The 25076-nt window shown below is 44.9% G+C and overlaps 1 protein-coding gene across 1 annotated transcript in view; it reads right to left on the minus strand.

Moving 5' to 3' along the window:
- Positions 1 to 393: 393 nt before the first annotated feature.
- Positions 394 to 25076, minus strand: part of LOC115073532 (uncharacterized protein PB18E9.04c-like) — a 95456-nt gene continuing 70773 nt past the window's right edge. Inside the window, exons 22-31 of the mRNA XM_029572038.1 lie at positions 24006 to 24038; positions 22693 to 22722; positions 14157 to 14186; positions 3582 to 3599; positions 3449 to 3469; positions 3319 to 3336; positions 3186 to 3206; positions 3053 to 3073; positions 2485 to 2505; positions 394 to 596 (exon numbers count right to left, since the gene is read on the minus strand). Of these exons, the coding sequence (XP_029427898.1) occupies positions 2491 to 2505; positions 3053 to 3073; positions 3186 to 3206; positions 3319 to 3336; positions 3449 to 3469; positions 3582 to 3599; positions 14157 to 14186; positions 22693 to 22722; positions 24006 to 24038 (207 nt within the window). The 3' untranslated portion in view covers positions 394 to 596; positions 2485 to 2490. The remainder of the gene's footprint in view (positions 597 to 2484; positions 2506 to 3052; positions 3074 to 3185; positions 3207 to 3318; positions 3337 to 3448; positions 3470 to 3581; positions 3600 to 14156; positions 14187 to 22692; positions 22723 to 24005; positions 24039 to 25076) is intronic.

The following is a 25076-nucleotide window of genomic DNA, read 5'->3' on the forward strand; positions in this document are numbered from 1 at the left end:
AAAAAGGAGCTCCTATAACTAATACTTGCTCTCTAAGCCCCAAACAGCCCACTCAGCGTCCCGACTTGATTATACTGTCGCTATACTATACATTGTGGTCTACAGACCTAGATATTCTTAATTGTTTCCTTCTGGTTTCTTTTTTTCACATTAACTTGAAATTTCGTGACTGTTTCAGTTGTATATTCTGAAGATTTTGAATAAAATGAGTATTTGACTATTTATTATAGATTACTGAGTGTGAAACCATGTTGCATGCATATTTTTATGAGCACTGACCCCTGGGTTTTTTTTTATAACAGCCATTTCCATGTATAAAGCTCTAGAAACCAGTGCCCTGAAATCACCCCTTCCCTGCTGGGAAACGAGCAACAAAGCAGAAGGAGCAGGAACTGCAATGCTGTTACTTTATTGAAGGAGCGATACAAGGGACAGCAGAATCATAAGACGTCTCTACAGGATAAGATGCTTCGTGTGCCAGCGGAAATGGAAGAAAATCCCTTGTAGTGAACAGAAAGGAGCAGACAGGTTTCAGCCGTCAGCAGTCACCACCTTTCAGATCTCATCGGCTGATCCTGGGCACTTTCAGGGCTTCTCTAAAGGAGAGAATAAGATCAATAAATACAGAGCAGGGTCAGCCTGAGAGAGAGAATACAAAATACTTCTGAATGGATCGCTGGGAGCAGTATTATCCAGCGAGATGCTCCCAGCGCATGATGGGGACCTGCTAATAGCTGCTCATTTGCTCAGATTGCAGTATGGGAGGATCCTGATTACTTACAGGCTCTGACTGCACTGTACAAGCAGCTGATTGGCTGCTCTTGGGCTCTGACTGCACTGTAGAAGCAGCTGATTGGCTGCTCTTTGGAACTGACTGCACAGTAGAAGCAGCTGATTGGCTGCTTTTGGGCTCTGACTGCGTCTGCTTATTCACTTTATGGAACTACTTAGTTACTTTCTATATTTTCATGTTCCCTTTCTTCCATGCAATATTTCTCTAATGAAGACCGGTCCCATTCCTGCTCTCTAATTAATAAAAGAGCATTGATTCCCGACCTTTTCCGTTTCACAGCTCACCTGGCACAAGCACAGCACCAGCTCCCTCCTCATCATCACTTTCTCATCATCTTCTTCCCTACCCTCTCCCTCACCACTTGTAACATCACCCTCCCTCTCCCTCCCCTTACCACCTAGCATCATCATCCCTCTCCCTCTTCTCCTCATCAATATCACCTTCCCTCTCACTCTCCCTCCACCCCTGCACATCATCACCTTCCCTCACCCTCACCCCTTGACAATCATCTTCCTTCCCTCTCCCTCCTCTTACCACCTAGCATCATCATCCCTCTCCCTCTTCTCCTTCACCTTCCCTCTCACTCTCCCTCCACCCCTGCACATCATCACCTTCCCTCTCCCTCACCCCTTGACAATCATCTTCATTCCCTCTCCATCCTCTTACCACCTAGCATCATCATCCCTCTCCCTCTTCTCATCATCAATATCACCTTCCCTCTCACTCTCCCTGCGCTCCTGCACATCATCACCTTCCCTCTCCCTCACCCCTTGACAATCATCTTCCATCCCTCTCCCTCCTCTTACCTCCTAGCATCATCATCCCTCTCTCTCTTCTCCTTCAATTTCACCTTCCCTCTCACTCTTCCTCAACTCCTGCACATCATCACCTTCCTTCTCCCTCACTCCCTGACAATCATCTTCCTTCCCTCTCCCTCCCCTTACCTCCTAGCATCATCATCCCCCTCTCTCTTCTCCTCATCAATATCACCTTCACTCTCACTCTCCCTCCACTCCTGCACATCATCACCTTCCTTCTCCCTGACAATCATCTTCCATCCCTCTCCCTCCTCTTACCTCCTAGCATCATCATCCCTCTCTCTCTTCTCCTTCAATATCACCTTCCCTCTCACTCTCCCTCCACTCCTGCACATCATCACCTTCCTTCTCCCTCACTCCCTGACAATCATCTTCCTTCCCTTTCCCTCCACCTCTCTGGCATCATCAGCTCTCTTCTCCCCGCTCACCCTCTGGCACATTCAGCTCTCCCTTTCTCCTCCCCCCAGAACCTCCAGCTCGGTGCACAGGGTGACGGCACTGAACCCCAGGACGGCATCGATGCTGCACAATATCAGGAGGGGAGGAGGGGGAGTGAATTGGGGGTTCAAGGAAAGAAAATTACCTCTTTCTGCTAATGTTATGGTAAAATTGCACTGAAGATTATTTAGAAACCGAAGGTGGCGAGGGGGAGAGATTAGTTAATACGTTACAGGTGGAGGGAGGAGGGAGGAGGTAGGAGGTAGGAGATGGGAAGCAGGTGCTGGTTTGAGTGTGGGAAGTTCTGGCAGAAAACCAGGGGGGCAGACTGAGAGGGGCAATTGTTCTTCATCTGTCGTCATTTACTGATTCAGCAGGGGAGCTCACGTCCCCATTAAACTCTTAATATTAAGGAAAGAAGGAAGCTGATTTTACCTGCAGTTAGCGTTTTCCTTGCTTTAGGAGAGAAGAGAAACAGAGATTAAAAAGAGGAACTTTTTCTGAGACAGTAACACAAATTTAAACAGCAACTGCTAAAGAACGATCATCAGGGAAAAAAAAGTTTGGCCTTGTAAGAGAAACGAGAAGCGCGAGAACATTTCCTAAAGGAAAGAATGAGAGCAGAGAGTTTAGGGAGGAGGATCTCATGGGATGGACACAGAATATCAAAGTCATAAGAACATAAGAAATTGCCATGCTGGGTCAGACCAAGGGTCCATCAAGCCCAGCATCCTGTGTCCAACAGAGACCAAACCAGGCCACAAGAACCTGGCAATTACCCAATCAATAAGAAGATCCCATACTACTGATGCAATTAATAGCAGTGACTATTCCCTAAGTAAATTTGATTAATAGCCGTTAATGGACTTCTCCTCCAAGAACTTATCCAAACCTTTTTTGAACCCAGCTACACTAACTGCACTAACCACATCCTCTGGCAACAAATTCCAGAGCTTAAAGTCAGTTTAGGGAATAATTAGCAGAAGGAAAGCTTTAGACTTACCAATCGTTTTTCAATAAAAGCCTAAAGGAAAGAATGAGAGCAGAGAGTTCAGGGGCAAAGTTTTTATAGGATGGACACAGAATAGCAAAGTCACTTTAGGGAACCATTAGAAGGAGGAAAGCTTTAGACTTACCAGACGTTTTTCCATATCAGCCTAAAGGAAAGAATGAGAGCAGAGAGTTTAGGGAGGAGGATCTCATGGGATGGACACAGAATAGCGGAGTCAGTTTAGGGAATAATTAGCAGGTGGAAAGCTTTAGACTTACCTGTACTTTTTCAAGAGCCTAAAGGAAAGAATGAGAGCAGTGAGTTCAGGGGCAAAGTTTTTATAGGATGGACACAGAATAGCAAAGTCACTTTAGGGAACCATTAGAAGGAGGAAAGGTTTAGACTTACCTTTATTTTTTGTATAAGAGCCTAAAGGAAAGAATGAGAGCAGTGAGTCCAGGGGTGAGATTTTTACAGGATGGACTCAGAATAGCAGAGTCACTTTAGGAAACCATTAGCAGGAGGAAAGGTTTAGACTTACCTGTAATCCATTTGGTTTCTACAAGAAAGAAAGAGAGCAGAGAGTTTAGGGAGGAGGATCTCATGGGACGGGCAAGGAATAGTAAAGTCACTTTATCAGGCCGATGCAATACTAAATGCTCTCCTGACATGCACTGATCCACCTCTCCGGGGCACCTGATTTAATATGTAAATGAGCTCCATGGTAGAAAGCAGGCGCAGGGGAAAAGTTTGTGTCCCTAGCGCCTCCTCTGCAGCGGGCGCCCAGGAGAGGCGGCTGTCAGTGTGGGTAAGGAGAGCGGATGCTCCTTAATTCAGAGCCCCTTTTCCTACCCTGACCTCAGACACACTTTCTTTATTTTTCTGAACAGTTCTCATTTTTCAGTGACTCTGACTTAACATCGCCACAATATTAAGTTGCAGGAAGTACAGGAGAGCAGTATTTTCTGTGCACATTTTGGGCTCCTGGATTAATTCTTGCTCCAGGACAGGCATTAATTTCTGAGGGTAGGAATGGGTGAGTTGGGTTCACATTTGGTTTTTTGAATCGGGGGAGAGGAGCTATCGGCCTCATTAAGATGCATTTGCATGTGATGAGTGCTAGTAGTCTTGCGGGGGCTTGGACGCAAGTTTTGGACGCGCTAATCCCCTTATAGCGTAAGGGGTTGTGTACACGCGTACGACTGCAGGTTAAACAGTGCACGCGGCTGAGCACACTGTATTGGATCGGCCCGTATGAAACATCTGGCAGGAGCAAAGATTTGGGTTATCCCAGTCCCTCGTACACTAAGAACCAGGGCTGCCAGCAGACTCCAGATTTTCAGGACAGGTTGATCCAGTCCTGCTTTTACTCCCCTGTATGCAGAGACCTGTAATCTTGCTTTTCTTAGGGAATGCAATAGGGAAATCAGAAGAAGTCCCCATCACATGCAGAGGGGTAAAACCAGGACTGGATCAAGCTGTTCTGAAAACCTGGAGCCAGTTGGCAATCCAAGCTGTTCTTCCTTGTAATCATATCAGACTCGCTGAATCAGGAGGGAGCCTTTTTTGTGACGTGGGGCCACAGCTTTGCAATCAGTTACCGGTGCAATTCAAATCTGAACCAGCGGAGGATGGGGAATATTCAGCCGGGACGTTTCCATCTTCCCTCAGGTACCTGACATTTGTCTCTAATATAAAGAGGGTCATTTTCACAAGGGACGTCTGCGGGTGAAGCAGGGTTCATGCCGAGAAATGCCCTTTTACACAATAACCCCACCCAATATGCAGTAAATGTCTGCCTTTCTGTCCTGATCGCTCAGAAGTTTCCCCAGGCTGAGGGGAGGGTTTCCTCTCTTGCACACACTTTTTAATTTTTATTTTTGTGCATAGGTTAGCAGTGGAATTGGGTGGGGATAGCATTGGTGGATAATTAGTAATAGGGAAGGTACACGTCCATGTGCACACACACGAGCTCTCTCTTTTACAATCGCTTTACCTTATGTGTGCGTCTGTCCTAATTCATGCAGGCTGTCACAGAGCTACCCCCAGAGAAATGTAACGCACCAATTACACCAATGTGCATGGAGGAATTACCTGCAGAAAATCTCCCTGCTCAGGCTGCACCTCTTATTTCATGCACACACACGAGCTGTCCCTTTTACAATCGCTTTACCTTATGTGTGCGTCTGTCCTAATTCATGCAGGATGTCACAGAGCTACCCCCAGAGAAATGTAACGCACCAATGACACCAATGTGCACGGAGGAATTACCTGCAGAAAATCTCCCTGCTCAGGCTGCAACTCTTATTTCATGCACACAAACATTTCCTGACAGTTTATGCGTACATGCTCAAATTTTCCAAGGTTTCAGCCCAACTTTGTAAGTCAGCGCTTAGGGTGGAAGTCTGTGAGAACAAAGTGTGCGCAGTTTGCAGTCATAATTTTCCAAAGCAGAGCTGTGAGCTCACGCCTGCTCGGATAATAAGTGGGTACATGCGAGCACATTTACACATGCGTGGGATCAGGGGGAAATGCTCACCTGTATATTATTTATCTGCAGACATAAGTCCACATGTAGTTTTAAACATCTTTATTAACACAACAGAATAAGATGATGCGTCCAAAGCAGCTACTAATTATTATAATATAAGAAACTGGCACGTAAGCAAAAATAAGATCAGAAAACAGAAGAAAAGATTCCTATTTATTCTGGGCAACTACTGTTGTTTGCACTCATAACCATAGTCATCCAATTCTTTCTATAAATGGTTCACTATCCACCACCTCCAATCACCTTATAAACACAGATCAGATAGTAGGGATGTGAATCGTGTTCCATATCGTCTTAATGATAGAAATCGTCTGGCAGGAGAAGAAAATCGTGTTAGGTACGATTTTTTAGTTAAAAAATCGTTAAAAATCGTTTTTTCTGATTAGTGCGCACTAACAGAAAATGATACAATTTGACACTTTTCAGGTCAGTTAAGGTCAGTTTAGGAATGAATATGTATTCCTATTGGCTGCCCTCTTACTTATTCATGTTACCAAGGTTCCCACTGACAGTATATGGGGGATGGGAAATGGAAACAGTTGGTAGCTTGACAAAAAAAGTAATGTGATCAGTCAATGTGACTAGAACTTGTGTCCTAACCCTGATACCAGGGGTGTTGTGATCTTCCTGCACACAGTGCCCTAACCCTGGCACCAGGAGTGTTGTGATCTTCATGTACACAGTGCCCTATCCCTATTAATACCAGCAGTGTTGTGATCTTCCTGCACACAGTGCCCTAACCCTGACACCAGGGGTGCTGTGATCTTCCTGCACACAGTGCCCTAACCCTGACACCAGGGGTGTTGTGATCTTCATGCACACAGTGCCCTATCCCTATTAATACCAGGAGTGTTGTGATCTTCCTGCACACAGTGCCCTAACCCTGACACCAGGGATGTTGTGATCTTCCTGCACACAGTGCCCTATCCCTATTAATACCAGGAGTGTTGTGATCTTCTTGCACACAGTGCCCTAACCCTGGCACCAGGGGTGTTGTGATCTTCATGTACACAGTGCCCTATCCCTATTAATACCAGGAGTGTTGTGATCTTCCTGCACAGAGTGCCCTATCCCTAATACCAGGGGTGTTGTGATCTTCCTGCACACAGTGCCCTATTCCTGATACCGGGGGTGTTGTGATCTTCCTGCACGCAGTGCCCTATTCCTGATACTGGGGGTGTTGTGATCTTCTTGCACACATCCCGCTATCAGGGATAGGGCACTGCATGCAGGAAGATCACAACACTCCTGATATCAGGAATAGGGCACTGTGTGCAGGAAGATCACAACACCCCTGGTATTAGGGATAGGGCACTATGTGCAGGAAGATCACAACACTCCTGGTATTAATAGGGATAGGGCACTGCATGCAGGAAGATCACAACACTCCCGGTATTAGGGATAGGGCACTGTGTGCAGGCAGATCACAACACTCCTGGTATCAGGGATAGGGCACTGTGTGCATGAAGATCACAACACCCCAGAGGAGTGAGGGTCAGGCAGCTCCCCCCTGTCTGTGAAGCCAGCCTCTCACTAGTAATGCAGGGAGGGAGCTGTCTCAGCCTTCACCATCCTCCCCCCCCCCCCCTCACCCACACACCATTCACTGGCTGGGACATGGGGGAGGGTAGGAGTGAGGTTCAGGCAGCTCCCCCCTGTCTGTGAAGCCAGCCTCTCACTAGTAATGCAGGGAGGGAACTGTCTCAGCCTTCACCATCCTCCCCCCCCCCCCTCACCCACACACCATTCACTGGCTGGGACATGGGGGAGGGGAGGAGTGAGGGTCAGGCAGCTCCCCCCTGTCTGTGAAGCCAGCCTCTCACTAGTAATGCAGACGGGATAGGGCACTGCATGCAGGAAGATCACAACACCCCTGGTATCAGGGTTAGGGCACTGTGTGCAGGAAGATCACAATACCCCTGGTATCAGGGTTAGGGCACTGTGTGCAGGAAGATCACAACACCCCTGGTGTCAGGGTTAGGGCACTGTGTGCAGGAAGATCTCAACACTCCTGGTATTAATAGGGATAGGGCACTGTGTACAGGAAGATCACAACACCCCTGGTGTCAGGGTTAGGGCACTGAGTGCAGGAAGATCACAACACCCCTGGTATCAGGAATAGGGCACAAGTTCTTTTCATATTGACTGATCACATTACTTTTTTTGTCAACTACCAACAGTTTCCATTTCCCATCCCCCCAACCATCACCTCAGTTGGAACCTTGGTAACATCAATAGATAAGAGGGCAGCCAACCAATAGGAATACATATTCATTCCTAATTGACCTGGAAAGTGTCAATAATTTGTATCATTTTCTGTTGGTGTTCCTGAGTTTCCATTTCCATTTCCCATCCCCCCAACCATCACCTCAGTGGGAACCTTGGTAACATCAATAGATAAGAGGGCAGCCAGCCAATAGGAATACATATTCATTCCTAACTGACCTTTACTGACCTGGAAAGTGTCAATTTGTATCATTTTCTGTTAGTGTTCCTGAGTTTCCATTTCCATTTCCCATCCCCCCAACCATCACCTCAGTGGGAACCTTGGTAATATCAATAGATAAGAGGGCAGCCAGCCAATAGGAATACATATTCATTCCTAACTGACCTTTACTGACCTGGAAAGTGTCAATTTGTATCATTTTCTGTTAGTGCGCACTAACACGATTTAACGATTTTTAACGATAAATCGTTAGAATTTCTATTGTATTGTGTTCTATAACAATTTAAGACGATATTAAAATTATCGGACGATAATTTTAATCGTTGAAAAACGATTCACATCCCTAAAATGTACATATGTATCCTGGTCTTATGCATATAGATTGTCTCTACTAATATATCCCAGGGCTCTGTGTGTGTAAATGTACAAATGTATCCTGGTCTCATGCATATAGATGTCTCTACTAATATAGCCTAGGGCTCAGTGTGTGTAATGTACATATGTATCCTGGTCTCATGCATATAGATGTCTCTAGAAATATAGCCCAGGGATCAGTGTGTGTCAATGTACATATGTATCCTGCTCTTATGCATATAGATGTCTCTACTAATATAGCCCAGGGCTCAGTGTGTGTAATGTATATATGTATCCTGGTCTCATGCATATAGATGTCTCTAGAAATATAGCCCAGGGATCAGTGTGTGTAATGTACATATGTATCCTGGTCTCATGCATATAGATGTCTCTAGAAATATAGCCCAGGGCTCAGTGTGTGTCAATGTACATATGTATCCTGGTCTCATGCATATAGATGTCTCTACTAATATAGCCTAGGATTCAGTGTGCATCAAAGTATGCACATAACCTGGTTTAACATGTGCAAATGACTTTACTAATATAGCCAGGGCGACTGATTGTATAAATGTCTGTATGTGTGCAGATACCTATACTAAAATAGCCTGGGACTCATTTGTGTAAACGTATGTATTAACCTATTTTTCTGTGTGTAAATAGTGGTACTAAAATAACCCAGGGCTCAGTTTGATTTTGTTATGCACACAAACTGGTTTTACTAATGCAAATGTAATACTAAAATAGTCTGAAGTTATACTCTGCAGAATATTCACTATGGGATGGATTTTAAAAGGGGGTTACATGCGTAATATATGGTTGTAACCATTTCGGAGCAGCTTCGGAGCTGTCTCAGAGGGAACGGGGAAAGCCATCGGGCCTCCCCTAGGGCTCGGCACATGCAAGGTGCACAAGTGTGCACCCCCCTTGCACGCGCCAACCCCGGATTTTATAACATGCGCGCTGCTGCATTCGCATGTTATAAAATCTACCCCCGCGCGTAGATTACGAGATCTGGCCCTGTCTGTGTTATTTGCAATGTTTATTGCTTGTGTAATTTGTCTTTTATCTTGCATCCATGGAAGTTCTTATGGAATTTTTCATATCTTCATTATCATCACAGTTTTTTTTTTAATATTTGACTCTTATTTTCATATTTTTCACACTTTGGGGCGGATTTTAAAAGGCGCGTGAATAGCCTACTTTTGTTTGCGCTCCAGGCGCAAACAAAAGTACGCTGGATTTTAGTAGATACGCGCGGAGCCGTGCGTATCTGCTAAAAACCTGGATCGGCGCGCGCAAGGCTATCGATTTTGTATAGCCGGTGCGCGCCGAGCCGCGCAGCCTACCCCCGTTCCCTCCTTGGAGGGAATCCTCTAACGCCCTCCCCTCACCTTCCCCTCCCTTCCTCTACCTAACCCACCCGCCCGGCCCTGTCTACACCCCCCCCCCTTACCTTTCTCCGGGGATTTACGCCTCCCGGAGGGAGAAGTAAATCCCCGCGCGCGAGCGGGCCTCCTGCGCGCCGGGCCGCGACCTGGGGGCGGGTACGGAGGGCGTGGCCACGCCCCCGGACCACCCCGGGCCGTAGCCACGCCCCCGTACCCGCCCCCAAAACGCTGCCGACACGCCCCCGAAACGCCGCGACGACCGGGCCCTCCCCCCGACACGCCCCCCTCGGAGAACCCCGGGACTTACGCGAGTCCCGGGGGTCTGTGCGCGCCGGGAGGCCTATGTAAAATAGGCCTCCCGGCGCGCAGGGCCCTGCTCGCGTAAATCCGCCCGGTTTTGGGCGGATTTACGCGAGCAGGGCTCTGAAAATCCGCCCCTTTCTGTTTAGTATTCCATTTATTATATTTTTGTCTTTTCTCTGTTGTTGTCTTTTTTGGGATGTTGATATTCTGTTTTTTATCCCATGTGTATATGTTTGTATTTATTTAAATAGATTTGTTGGTATTTCACATGGATTTCTAATTGCTAACTTGATGTGTTTGTGCTGTGTTTTTGACATTGAGTCGTGGACCCCTGGTCACTGCAAGAGAGGAAACCTCCCACAATGGGGAGCCCTGAGGAGACTTGCAGTGATAGCTAGTTATCAACAGAGAAGTGCACAGGGGGGTTTAGATTTTCGAAGGTAACACTGATGGAAGCGACGAATCATATCTTTGCTAACGATATTGACAGCGGGTTCCCAAGAGTACTCCTCAGGTCCATATCCATTCCAGGAGATAAGGTACTCCCAACCTTTACCTCATTTGCGAACATCCAGAACATCATGGAACATATACACGATGTCCTCTTCAGCATCAAGTGGTGCAGGATCTGGAGTCTTGTTGGAGAACTCAGAGAGATTGAGTGGTATCAATAGGGCCACATGAAAGGTATTATTAATCTTCATGGATGGAGGTAACCTCAGACTGTATGTCAAGTCTTCAATATGTCTGAGAACAGAAAAGGGTCCAACATATCGAGGTGCAAAGTGTGTAGAGGGTAGTTTCAGGTGAAGGAACTTTGTACTGAGGCATACCTTGTCTGCAGGTTGGAATTGGGGTGCCTTCCTGTGATGAGCATCATAAGACTTCTTGGCCCGCCCTGAGGAGCAGATCCTTACTATGTCTCCACAGTTGTTGCAGTTCCGTGATGGTGGCTTGAGCAGCTGGAGACGTCACTGACAGCGGCAGATGTAGCTGAGGTGAAGGTTGACGGCCATATAGAACTTGGAATGTGGTTGACCCTGTAGCAGTAGTAGGATGCGAGTTTAAGGCGAACTCAGTCCAGGGAAGAAGTTCCACCCAGTCGCTTTGTCTCAAGTTCACATATGAGCATAAGAATTGTTTGAGCATCCAATTCATTCTTTCTGTTTGTCATTTGGACTGCAGGTGATAGGCCAAGGTTAGGTCCAATGAAATGTTGAACTTCCGACACAGTGCTCTCCAGAATTTTGCAGTAAATTAGACGCCTCTATCCGACAAGATGTTTTTGGGCATACCATGGAGGTGGAAGATGTGCTTCACAAACAATTTGGCCAGTTCAGCAGCGGATGGTAATCCTGGCAGTGCCACAAAATGTGCCATTTTCGAGAAGCGATCAACAGTCACCCAAATTGTGTTATTTCCTCTTGAGGAAAGCAAGCCCACCACAAAGTCAGTCGCAATGTGCGTCCATGGTTCTTCCGCTACGGACAGCAGATGGAGGAGGCCCCAGGGTCGTCCTGGAGGGGGTTTATGTCTTGCACATGTGGCACAGGAGGTCACATATGCTTTGACATCTTCTTTCATAGTAGGCCACCAATAAAAACGTTGGAGCATGGCTAGTGTGCGAGCTTGCCTGGGGTGGCCAGCCAGCCGAGAGTCATGTGCACGTCTTAACTTTTTCCTCATTCCTTGTGGAACCACCATTTTCCCAGCGGGGACTCTGTGAGTAGCTGCCAAGACCACCTTCTCTGGGCTGATGATGTGGCGAGTTTCGTCGGGTATGTCCTAGGGAGAGAAGGAGCGTGAAAGGGCATCGGCTCTCATGTTCTTTTCTGCAGGTCAGTATTTGAGAAGAAAATCAAAATGATTGAAAAATAGTGACCATCTAGCCTGCTGGTGATTAAGGTGTTGATCATGTCGTAAATATTCCAGATTTTTATGATCGGTATACACCCGTATTTGGTGTTGTGCACCTTCCAACCATGGACACCACTCCTTGAATGCCAATTTAATAGCTAACAATTCTTTATCTCCAATTCCATAGTTCTTTTCAGCTGGAGAGAAACGCCTTGAGAAGTAGTAGCAGGGATAGAGGACATTCGTATCGCTGTATTGGCTCAGTACTGCTCCCACACCGACATCGGAATTGTCGACCTCGACGATGAATAGGTGAAGACCATCGGGGTGGAGAAGACAAGGTTTATTTTGGAAGGCATCCTTGAGAGTTTGAAAGGCCGCAAGAGCCTGTTCGGACCTTTGGGATGGATTAGCCTCTTTTCTGGTCATGACTGTGAGTGGCGCTGTTAAGGTGGAGTTGTGTTGGACAAATGTACGATAATAGTTGCTGAAGCTGAGAAAATGGCATAGGGGTTTCAATCCTGTAGGGTAAGGCCACATTTACCATATCTGCCTGATGCATCATCAGGTCTTGCAAAATGATCAGGATGTCATCTAAATATACCACCATGCACTGGTATGGTAAGTCTCGCAGAATTTCATTCATCATATTCTGAAACTCCGCTGGTGCATTGCACAAACTGAAAGACATAACTAGATATTCGAAGTGTCCATCACGGGTGTTAAAGGATGTTTTCCACTTGTCCCCATGATGGATTCGGACCAGGTTGTAGCCCCCTTTTAAGTCAAACTTGGTAAAGATCTTGGCCCTATGGAGTCAGGCAAACAACTCTATTATCAGCGGTAGAGGGTAATGATCTTTGATGGTAATTTCATTGATACCTCTGTAATCAATACAAGAATGAAGGGAACCATCCTTCTTTCCAACAAAAAAAAAAAAACCTGCACCTGCCAGGGATTTAGAGGGCCTGATAAAGCCCTTTTTCAGGTTTTCTTAGATATAGGCCGACATGGCCTCCATCTCAGATAATGAGAAGGGGTAAACCCTTCCCTTGGTAGGCTCCGAGTTAGGCTTGAAATTTATCACACAATCGAAAGTCCTGTGTGGAGGTAAAATGTCCACAGCTCACTTGGAGAAAATATCCGCGATGTGGGGTAACCCGAGAACCTGGACAAAGGAGGAATGCCGATGAGAGTAGATCCGGTAGTGTTCCATGATACGGGGTAACCTGAGAATCTCCTTGTGGAGAGACAAGGCACAGACGGATCGAGAGCAGTAGTACTCATTCTGAGGCTCGGAGATAGCCATAGAGAAGGGCCACTGAGGGTGGAGGTCCGAGGCAGAGCAAGGTCCCTGAGGAACGGATACCTAGACATTTTCGCTGGAGCAGGTACCCCAAAGGGTAGGCAAGAACGAGGCAAGGCCCCCGAGGAGTGGGTACCTTAAGAGTTCTTGCTGGAACAGTTGGCCCCGAAGGGTAGGCAGAGCGAGGCAAGGTCTCCGAGGAGCAGGTACCTAAGTCGTTCCGGAGCGAACTACACAGAGCAAGGGTGTCTGGTAGCAGGCAGAGATCAGCAGGAAATTCCTTGCTAACTCATAGTTGTAACGGAGAGTGGAGCAAAAGTACACAGAGGTAGTGATGTCATGTGGTGGGAACGCCCCCAAGGTTCTAGCCATGACGTCTTCAAAAGGAGGGCTTACATGCCCGCACGCGCATGCCATAGGTGACCTCAGATGAAAAATGGCGAACGCAATCGACCATGCCAGACCTGGGACGCTGGTGAGGTCAGCATGGAGAGGCGGGGTCAGCCATCTTGCCCAGCATTGAGGAAAAAGGAAAAAGACAGGTGAGACAGAGAGGGCACAGCTGTGTGTGACCGAGAGGCGCAACAGTTTGCACTTATTGTTTTTATTCGATGTTCGTTTTGGTCTGAGTGGCACATGTTTAGCTTCATAACATTTTTAGATATTGTAGTTTGGTAACTTTCTGTTATGTATCTATGGCTTCACTGAAATTTAATAACTTGTGCATTTGAAGATTTCCCAGTATAGCTTATTTTTGTTTAATTTTTGGTTTTGCTCTACTATATTTTTCACTTCTTTATAAGTTTTATTGATGAAACATACAAAAGAGACACAAAAAAAGTTTATAAAAGGAACTTTCTGAGAGTGTAATACAAATTTAATCGTTATCAGGAGCTAAATTTTTTTTTTACCTTAGTAGTCCCAAGCGAAGTAGCAGGTATCTAAATGAAAGAGAGAGAGAGCAGTGAGATAGGGAAGAAGTTCTCCTGGGAGGTGAAACTACGTTTTGTTTTCCATTAAAACCTTCCCTTTTATAACCCCTAGGGGGAGGCTGTCACTGAGGGATCTAAGTTACAGTGCATGACCTGATGAGGTTTACACTTAACAGTATCATCCCACATCAGGCTTTATCAGACCCAGATCTGAAAGCAAAACCAATACCCTCTGCAGACACTCTCAATCTCTCCTGGTTTTCCTATCATCATTAGGGATGTGAATCGTTTTTTGACGATTTAAAATATCGTCCGATATATTTTAAATCGTCAAAAATCGTTAGGGCCATGATACAATACCAATTCCCCCGATTTATCGTCAAAAAATCGTAAATCGGGGGAAGGGGGAGGGCAGGAAAACCGGCAGACTAAAACACCCTAAAACCCACCCCCGACCCTTTAAATTAAATCCCCCACCCTCCCGAACCCCCCCCCCCCCCAAATGCCTTAAATTACCTGGGGGTTTTAGTGTGCCAGCTCACGATTTTAACGATTTTCACGATACTTTACACACCCAAACGGCAACAATACGATTCCCTCCCCCTCCCAGCCAAAATCGATCGTTAAGACGATCGAGGACACGATTCACATCTCTAATCATCATCCATTAGTTTCCAGGTCCCATTCTGATTTTGCATTATACACAGGAATGTAAAATATTAGCAAAACAAATCTTTATCATATTTATCAATGAAAACCAGTAGTAGTGTAAATAGTAACAGTGCTTGATGGATTTACTCAATAAAACAATAACAAGCGGTATGTAACACTGATACAGAATAAAACAGTATGGTAGACACTCCTAGGAACAGAGGGAAAGAGTAGGTATATCTCATACACCAGTCTGTATTTATCAGGCTCTGGGGCATTGTGGAGGATCCATGTAAGTTCAGAAGGCAGCAGCAACAATCCACCCAATTGAGTGGATTGTTGCTGCTGAGGTTTAATATAAATAAAAATATATACAGAACCTGGTTTTCTGTGTGGAAATATTTGTATTGAAATGTCACAATACTAACAGACCGATACAGTAAGGACGCGTAAGAAACAGTGTGGCAGTGCCGGGCGCCCGCTCGTTTGCCGCTCGCATATTTTGGTTCACAAAGCGCTCAATTCAGTATTCAAATTAGACGCAAATGCAAGCAGCGTCCAAAGCGCGTCAATGAAGCGGTAGGCGTTCGTAATCTATTTTACTGTATAGAGCGGTATGCAGCGCCTATACAGTATCCGGGGTGCGTTGGTACCTGTCATTTGAAATGTCATTTGAAATGTCATTCCACCAGGTAAGTGTATGGTTCTTTTCTACAGACTCCGCTGCCTTGAGCGCCCAGCCGGACGCCGAAGCAGCGACCGTGGACGTCCAGCCGTGTGCTCTAGCAGCGGTGCCTCTGATCATGGACGCCCGGATACAGGCGGGAGGGTCCATGAACAGACGCCGCGACCTTGGACGTCCAAGGTCGCAGCTTCCGTTCATGGACCTTCCCATCTGTATGCCCTGCTCCCTTGAGATCCATGCCGGACGTCCAAGTTTCCCAGTACATACATGGATATGCCAAACTGTGGATTCTCTGGTGTACAGTTTGACTGGCAGCACATAAAAATTATTTAACAGTACATACATGGATCTGCAACACTGTGTATTCATAAATGTGAGCACACAACCTCATTTTATGTGTGTAAATGTCTATACTAAGGTAGCTTGAGAGTCAGTTTGTAAAGATGTATAGTATGTATAACCTGGAAATCTTATTTATTTATTTATTTTATTTAAAAGTATTTATATACCACTTTATAAAAAATACATTTTTGTCAAAACAGTTTACATTAATTAAAATAAAGTTTTAAAAGAACAATCAAATAAAATAAATTAAAAATACAAAAATTAGTCAATAGCTAGAAAAAATCTGGCTTGAAAATAAATCAAATTAATTACTCGAAAAAAAAAATAAAGATTTGTTGCCATAGGACTTGCTATTGCAGGAAAAGGGGGGGAGGGGAAAGGGGCATGAAAAAAAAAATGGAGACGTAACTAAAATAAAAGGAATGAAGAAGAGGTAAAGGGGATGGAGGGGGATGGAGGGGGAAAAGAGTGATGTGAGTATGATGAATGTGGCAATAGGGTGAGATGAATATTATATTTGGTCTTGAGTAAGTGTTTGAAATGCGAGTTGGAACAAATGAGTTTTAAGTGATTTTTTGAAATGAGAAGGATTTGAAATTGATCGGAGAGGGTTTGGGAGTGAATTCCAAAGGATAGGACCGGCTACTGAGAAAGCTCTCTTTCTGGTGACATCTAATCTGGCTTGTTTGGGTGAGGGAATATCTAGGAGATTTTGGGTAAGTGATCTTAATTGTCTTGTAGTTTTTTAAATCCGTAATAAGGAGCAGAGCCAGGTGGAAGTTGGATTGTGAATTAAACCATGAATCTGTCTGAATGACTGTACTAATATAGCCCAGGGCTCAGTGTGTGTAAAGGTACATTTATTTTATTTTATTTAAATACTTTTTGATATACCGATACTCATGACTGGTATCTTATCGTACCGGTTTACATTGAAACAAGGGGTAACCAATTAACTATGAGAATAAATAAAGTTACAAAAAACAAGGGGTTTACAGGATGGGAGAGTAGAGAGCGAAAGCAAACAATTAATATAATAAGTTATACATAACTAAGTTTAAAATAACGGAGTTTAACATATAAACGAATGTAGCATGTTTAGACAATAGATTAGTCTTTAGGTCTATAAAGTTGCCGGTGCGAGTGCAGGGGGAGGGAGGGGATATGTGAGAATGGATTGCATAGCTGCGCTGTTCGTATGGTGTCCATTAAGGGAAGGCTTGGGTGAACAGCCACGTTTTTAATTTCTTTCTGAAAGAAAGCGGGCATTGTTCCTGTCGAAGTTCCGGGGGGAGAAGATTCCAATAATACGGTCCGGCCGTGGACAAGGTTCGTTTCAGGATGGAAGTATGAGTGGTGGATTTATTTGGTGGGGCATGGAGCGATCCTTTGTAAGTTGATCTGATCGGTCTTGAGGAAACATGAAGTTTGAGAGGAATTTTGAGCTGTAGAGTGGATCAGTGATATATGTTTTTGTGGATGATGGATAAGGTCTTGAACATAATTCTGTGGTTGATAGGTAGCCAATGTAGGTTTTTTAAGATTGGTGTGATGTGGTTTTTTAGGATTGGTGTGATGGTGTGATGTGATTGGTGTGACATCTATATGCATACGACCAAGATACATATGTATCCTGGTCATATGCATATAGATGTCTCTACTAATATAGCCCAGGGATCAGTGTGTGTAAAGGTACATATGTATCCTGGTCTTATGGGTATAGATGTCTCTATTAAAATAGCCCAAGGCTCAGTGTGGGTAAATGTATATATGTATCCTGGTCTTTTGCATATAGATCTCACTACTAATATAGACCAGGGCTCAGTGTGTATAAATGTACATATGTATCATGGTCTTATGCGTATAGATGTATCTATGAATATACCCTACGGCTCAGGGTGTGTAAATGTACATATGTATCCTGGTCTTATGCATATAGATGTCTCTATTAATATAGCCTAGTGCTCAGTAGGGATGTGCATTAATTTTTGCCGAATTGGAAAATTGCAACAAAATTGTCCAATTTGGCATGTTTCTGGGAGCCCGAAAAAAATCAGGATTTTCCCGTTTTTTCGCAAAAATTTGTTTTTCCGATAAGTGCGCACTAATGGGAGTCAGTGCGCACTCACTCTCCGTTAGTGCGTGCTAACTCCTGTTATCACGCACTAACAAAAACTAACAAAAAGTTACAAAAAGTAACAAAATCTAACGGTTTTGTTAGTGCGCACTAACAGGGAGTTAGTGCGCACTAATGGGGAATTAGCGTGCACTAAATAAAAATCGATTTTTCGCAAAAAAAAAAAAAAAAGGCCCAAACTGAAAAAAAAAGACATTTTCCTTGGTGGCCAAAAAATGAAGAACGACACTAACACAAAAAACGATGCACATCACTAGTGCTCAGTGTGCGTCAAAGTATGCACATAACCTGATTTTACATGTGCAAATGTCAGTTTGTATAAATGCCTGTATGTAACCTGGTTTTATGTGTGCAAATATCTATACTAAAATATCCTGGTACTCATTTGTATAAACAGATGTATTTAACCTATTTTTCTGTTTGTAAATAGTGGTACTAAAATACCCCAGTGCTCAGTTTGTTTTTGTTATGCACACAAATTGGTTTCACTAATGCAAATGTAATTACTAAAATAGTCTGAGGTTAGAGTCTGCAGAATATTCATTCTCTGTGTTATTTGTGGGGGTGTGAAATTCGTTTTCGCTGTATTGGCAATCCGCAATGTATATGTCCCTAGTCGTTATATTCATGGGGAGGCGAAACGCATCGCAACTCCCCACGAATATAACTTATCATCCATTTCATCCGTTGCGCGGTGCATGGCACGCACACATGCTTTTCTTCGCCGCCATTTGCAATCAGAGGACACCATTTCGGTGTATCTACTATCCAGAGCCAAAAACCAGCCCTTTCCTGTGAGTCATCAGTGACTCACAAGAAAGGGTCGGACAGGTTGGCACGGATACCAGAATGCAGCTTATCAGCGCTAACATTTTGTGAAATACACTGAATGCAGCAGTGCTCGGTGATGATTTTCCTGATGACCCAGCACTATATATACTTCAGCACACGGCATGCCACACACTTTCTTTGCAGGCGTGGTTTGGGGAGGTGATCTTTGTGGAAGGAGACTGCACCGAGAGCTAGCTAGGCTAGTTAGTAAAGAAAAAAAAAGCTATTTATTTTTTATTTGGCTGCAGTGCCTGTGCTAGCTAGCCCTGTTTGTTTTTTAAGCAGTTTATTTAGGTGATCTGAGACAGTCTCTCTGTGCCGGGGAGAGAAGCTGCTAACAGTACCTTTGGTTTTCATTCACCCTCTGGGTTAGGCTGCAAGCAAGCACACTTTGGGTGTTGTGGCTGGGAGAGATATATTCAATTTTGCTAGAATTTGCATTGGAAAATATATTTCATGGATGTTCTTGCTGTGCCAATAATTCCAGCTTTTTTAAACTGAGTTTGTTTAATTCAACTCACTCAGTCTCTCTGTGCACTGGGCTTCAGTGGGCAGTGGCTAGTTTAACAGACTTAACTTTATTATTGGGACTGTCTGTGCAGTGAAATCCCCAGTCTGCCTCTTTTGTGCTTACAAGCAAGCTGCGTGTGTGTGTGTGTGCTATGTGGTGTGCACACCACATATGTGGTGTGTGCTATGTGTGTGTGCTATGTGGTGTGCACACCACACATACATAGCAAGGTACTGTGACAGTGGGCAGCCAGTAGGCACTAGACAGTGACATTAAATCCATAATGTCAGGGAAAGCTAGATGTAGGGGAGTGATTGGGACTGGCAGAGAAGGCACTTCAAAAGACACTAGTGCCACTCCCCCATTAAAGTGAAAAAGGGATCTGTCACAATCTAAACTCTTTGGAGGGGCAGGCAGGTCCATCCAGAAAAAAATGAAATCTGAACATGATGCATCGCCATAGCCACCAACTGTTTCTGGCCCTGTAGTTTTGGAGGTGAGGGAAGTGGAGGCTGTATCATTCCAGACAAAAAGTCGACACCTAAAAGCAGCAGGGGGACAGAATTCTTGACTAACACTTAGTGTTGACAATGTAACACAGTCACTGTTTGCTTCTGATTCAGATGAAGAATCATCTTGTGTGGGATTCTCATCAGAAATGGAAGAAGTAACAGCTGACGAGATTTAGGAGGATCAGTTAGTCCTGTCTTAGCCTCCACTTCAGTGCAGCAGGGGAGAGATGAAAATGATGATGAGGAGGAGGAAGAGCAGTCAGCGCAGGCACAGAGGTTGACTGAGGCCCCTGGCATTGCTTCTCAGGGTGCACCCACTACCTCAGCTCCAGTGGCAACATCCACCCCCCCAAGGCTATAGAGAAGGGAGGATCATGAAAGACATCTGCGATCTGGAGCCACTTTAATGTGACAGATGACCCAAATTTTGCTTAGTGTAATTACTGTGGAAGGATATTAGCAGAGGCAAGCAAATGGGACATCTATCTAATTTTGGCATGACTCATCATATGAAGAAACATCACCCAACAGGAGTACTGCCATCTGGGGATGGTGGCAGTACAAGTCAGGGGACCCCTTCCAAGCAGCATAAAGTAGTTCAAAAGCAGCAGAGTCAGCCCACATCCTCAACCCCTTCTGACAGTCAGGTGGCAGACCAGCAACCCCCTGACATGTGGCAGAAGCAACAACCCATATTGGAGGAAATGGGGTGGAGTGCGTGTAATGCTATCCTGGGGTAGGAGGCAGGCAGCCTCAAAAGTTGTAACCAGGAGCATTGGAGAAATGATTACCCTTGATGACTAGCCCTTGCAGTTAGAGGAGAATGTGGGTTTCAAGCATTTTCTGAAGGTCATAGTTCCAAACTACAAAGTCCCCTCTAGAACCACATTTAGCAGAAAGGTCATCCCCAGCCTGTACAAGCAGTGTCGCAGTTGCATGCAAGCGTGGCTGGCTAAGGCAGACGGGAGAGTACATTTCACCTGTGATATCTGGACTGCCATGAATGCTGCACACTCTTACCTCTCCCTGACAGCTCACTGGTAGGACCTGGCTGTGCCTGTTCATCTGGGCCTTATGTCCCTACACGGGTTTGACTTAGATTGTAAGCACTCTGGGGATAGGGAAATACCTACAGTACCTGAGTGTAATCCACAATGAAGTGCTGGAAAAGTGTGAAAAGAGGACCTGGCTGTGCCTGTCCGTCCAGACCTTATATCCCTAGGTAGGATTGACTCTGTCCTGTATTGCTGTGCCTGCCCGTTCAGGCCTTATGTCCTTACGTGGGGCTTGACCTCTGTCCTTGACTGCTGTGCCTGTCTGTCCAGGCCTTATGTCCCTACATGGGATTCACCTCTGTTCTCGACTTCTGTGCCTGTCCATCTAGGCCTTATGTCTCTGCAAGGGTTTGATTTCGATTGCTTTGCCTGTTCGTCCAGGCCTTATGTCCCTAGGTGGGATAACCTCTGTCCTTGACTGCTGTGCCTGTTCATCCTAGGGAGCCATTTCCTACACAAAGGAAAGGGAACACTCCCCAGATGTAGCCAGCCTTTCTCTATAATCTGCCTCTGTGCCTTGCTGCCATAATCCAGATGATTCACTCAACTCCTTGTGGTGTTCTGGCCACTATCATGGTTGCTCAATGTTTTGGTGCTAGTCTTTCTGCTTGCTATGTTCCTCCTTCATTGTGCTGTAGGATGTCGATGCCACTTGTCTTTCCGCTTTACCTGTCGTGCTGCCTTCGAGGGTTCGTGCATCTCTTATCGGTGCTCTCTTTTGAAGCTGTGGTGTGTTTTTGACACTCTCGCTGCTGCTTTGTGCCTCTATTAAAGCACTCTTCTTGCCACTCCTGGTACCCCTTTGCCCATTTAAAGTACCTTAGGCTATTAATGCAACTTTGGTGCCACTTTGCCACAGTCTAAGTACTTAGAGCTGTTTTGTTGTTCTGATGATCGCTTCCCAGAAGTTTCCATCAAAATTGATAATAAACCCCAATTCTGCAGCCAAAAACAGGCTGCAAATACTTCCCCCTTTGGACTTTAATGGGAATCGGAAAACGAATGCACGTCTCAATGTATCGGGGGCGCCATTGAATGATGAATGCAGCATATCTGAGCCTCCGACAAATACGTATCCCGAATGCAACGAATACTTTGTGGCTGCACATCCCTAGTTATTTGCAATGTTTATTGCTTGTTTAATTTGTCCTTTATCTTACAACCATGGAAGTTCCTTTAAAATTTTTGATGTCTTCATTATCATCAAGGTTTTTTTTTTTAATATTTGACTCTTGATGTGTTTCTCTTTTTTCTTATTTTCATATTTTTCACATTTTTTGTTTAGTGTTCCATTTATTCATTTTTGTCTTTTCCTTTTTTGTCTTTTTTTGGGTTGTTGATAAACTTTGTATTCTGTTTATTGTCCCAGGTGCATATGTTTGTTTTTATTTAAATAGATTTTTTGGTATTTCCTGTGAATTTCTAATTGGTAACTTGAAGTGTCTGCAATTATTGACTTTATTCGATGTTCATTTTGGTTTGAGTGGTACATGTTTAGGTTCATAAGGTTTTTAGATATGATAGTTTGATGACTTTGTATTATGTATGTATGGCTTCATTCACATTTAATAAATTTCTATATTTGAAGATTTCCCAGTACAGCTTATTTTTTCTATAATTTTTTGTTTTGCTCTACTCTTTTTTTCACCTCTTTACAAGTTTATTGATGAAAGATACAAAAGAGAACACAAAAAGATTTATGAAAGGAACTTTCAGAGTTAGTAACACAAATGTAAGCGTATGAACGGTTAATGTGAATCATTATCAGGAGCTAAAGTTTAGTTTTACCTCAGTAGTCCCAAGGGAAGTAGCAGGTATCTAAATGAAAACAAAAAGAGCAGTGAGATAGGGAGGAAGCTCTCCTGGGAAGGTGAAACTTCTGTCCTGTGTAACATTTTGATCTGCATTAAAACCATCCCTTCTTTATCCCTTAGGGGGAGGGAGTCGCTGTGGGATCTCTGTTACAGTCATGGCCTGATGAGGTTTACACATAAAAGTAACATCCCACATCAGGAGATATCAGACCCAGATCTAAGGATCAGATGTAAAATCCACCAAGACCCTCAGGACATGTGAGTGGAGCTGTTAAGGTGGAGTTGTTTTGGATGAATGTACGAGAGTAATGTGGTGAAGCCGATGTTCGTTTTGGTTTTAGTGGCAGAAGTTTAACTTCATAACATTTTTAGATATTGTAACTTTCTGTTATGTATCTATGGCTTTATTGAAATTTCATAAAGGGGCGGATTTTCAGAGCCCTGCTCGCGTAAATCCGCCCAAAACCGGGCGGATTTATGCGAGCAGGGCCCTGCGCGCCGGGAAGCCTATTTTACATAGGCCTCCCGGCGCGCGCAGAGCCCCGGGACTCGCGTAAGTCCCGGGGTCTCGGAGGGGGGCGTGTCGGTGGCGTGTCGGGGGGCGGGCCCGGTCGTCGCGGCGTTCCGGGGGCGTGTCGGCAGCGTTTTGGGGGCGGGTACGGGGGCGTGGCTACGGCCCGGTGCGCAGCAGGCCCGCTGGCGCGCGGGGATTTACGTCTCCCTCCGGGAGGCGTAAATCCCCCGACAAAGGTAAGGGAGGGGTGTAGACAGGGCCGGGTTGGGTGGGTTAGGTAGGGGAAGGGAGGGTAAGGTGAGGGGAGGGCAAATGGAAAGTTTCCCTCCGAGGCCGCTCCGATTTCAGAGCGGCCTTGGAGGGAACGGGGGGAGGCAGCGCGGCTCGGCGCGCGCAGGCTATACAAAATCGATAGCCTTGCGCGCGCCGATCCCAGGATTTTAGTGGATACGCGCGGCTCCGCGCGTATCTACTAAAATCCAGCGTACTTTTGCTTGAGTCTGATGCGCAAGCAAAAGTAGGCTGATCGCGCTTCTTTTAAATCTACCCCAAATTGTGCATTTGAAGATTTCCCGCAGTATAGCTTATTTTTGTTTAATTTTTGTTTTTCTCTACAATATTTTTTCACTTCTTTATAAGTTTTATTGATGAAACATACAAAAGAAAACAGAAAAAAAAGTTTGTAAAAGGAACTTTCTGTGAGCGTAACACAAATTTAAAACCTTTGAACAGTTAATGTGAATCGTTATCAGGAGCAAAAGTTTAGTTTTTACCTCAGTAGTCCCCAAGGGTATAGTATCAGGTATCTAAATGAAAGAAAAAGATCAGTGAGATAGGGAAGAAGCTCTCCGGGGAGGTGAAACTACGTTTTGCTTTCCATTAAAACCTTCCTTTTATAACCCCTAGGGGGAGGCTGTCACAGAGGGATCTAAGTTACAGTGCATGACCTGATGAGGGTTTACACTTAACAGTAACATCCCACATCAGGCTTTATCAGACCCAGATCTGAGAGCACCACCAATACCCTGAGAAGATGATCTCAACCTCTCCTGGTTTTCCTATCATCATCCATTAGTTTCCAGGTCCCATTCTGATTTTACATTATACACAGGAATGTAAATATTAGCAAAACATATCTTTATCATGTTTATCAATGAAAACAGAAGTAAAGTAATAGTAGCAGTGCTTGATGGATTTACTCAATAAAACAATAACAAGCAGTAGGTAACACTTTAAAAATGGTGCGGGCCATCCAGTGTTCTTACCATGTGACAGGGGCCGGCCAATGGCAACGGATACCCTGTTACATGGTAAGGGCAAAGGGCCATTGCGCCATTTTGATTAGTGGCAGCCAACGGCCCGAGAGCGGGAGATGGCTCCCAGGAACCCACTGGACCACCAGGTACTTGTAAAAAGTTTTGGGGGGTTTTGGGAGGGTGGGGGAAGCTAAGGGAACAGTTTTAAAGGGTCAGGGTGGGTTTAGGGATTGTTTTGGTGTGCCATTTTTTCCATCCTCCCCCAAAATGATAAGAGAACCCCAGGAACAAAATTGTGGGGTTCACTTATCAGGAGCCCCCGATTTTCTGACGATTTTGAAAAGATCGTCCGATATTTTCAATTGTACGAAGCCCCAATTCACATCCCTATGTAAATGTACATATGTATCCTGTGGTATTATGCATATAGATTAGAGATGTGAATCGGAACCGGAATCGGTTCGGATTCCAGTTCAGATTCACATGTGGGTTTTTTCCCATCGGGCCCGTTCGCGTTTTGTTTACGGCTGCCCAGCCGATAAACAAAAACCCACTCCGACTCTTTAAAAAGTAACCCCTTAGCTTCCC

This window comes from Rhinatrema bivittatum, chromosome 1 (assembly GCF_901001135.1).
Source record: "Rhinatrema bivittatum chromosome 1, aRhiBiv1.1, whole genome shotgun sequence".
Taxonomy (NCBI): Eukaryota; Metazoa; Chordata; class Amphibia; order Gymnophiona; family Rhinatrematidae; genus Rhinatrema; species Rhinatrema bivittatum.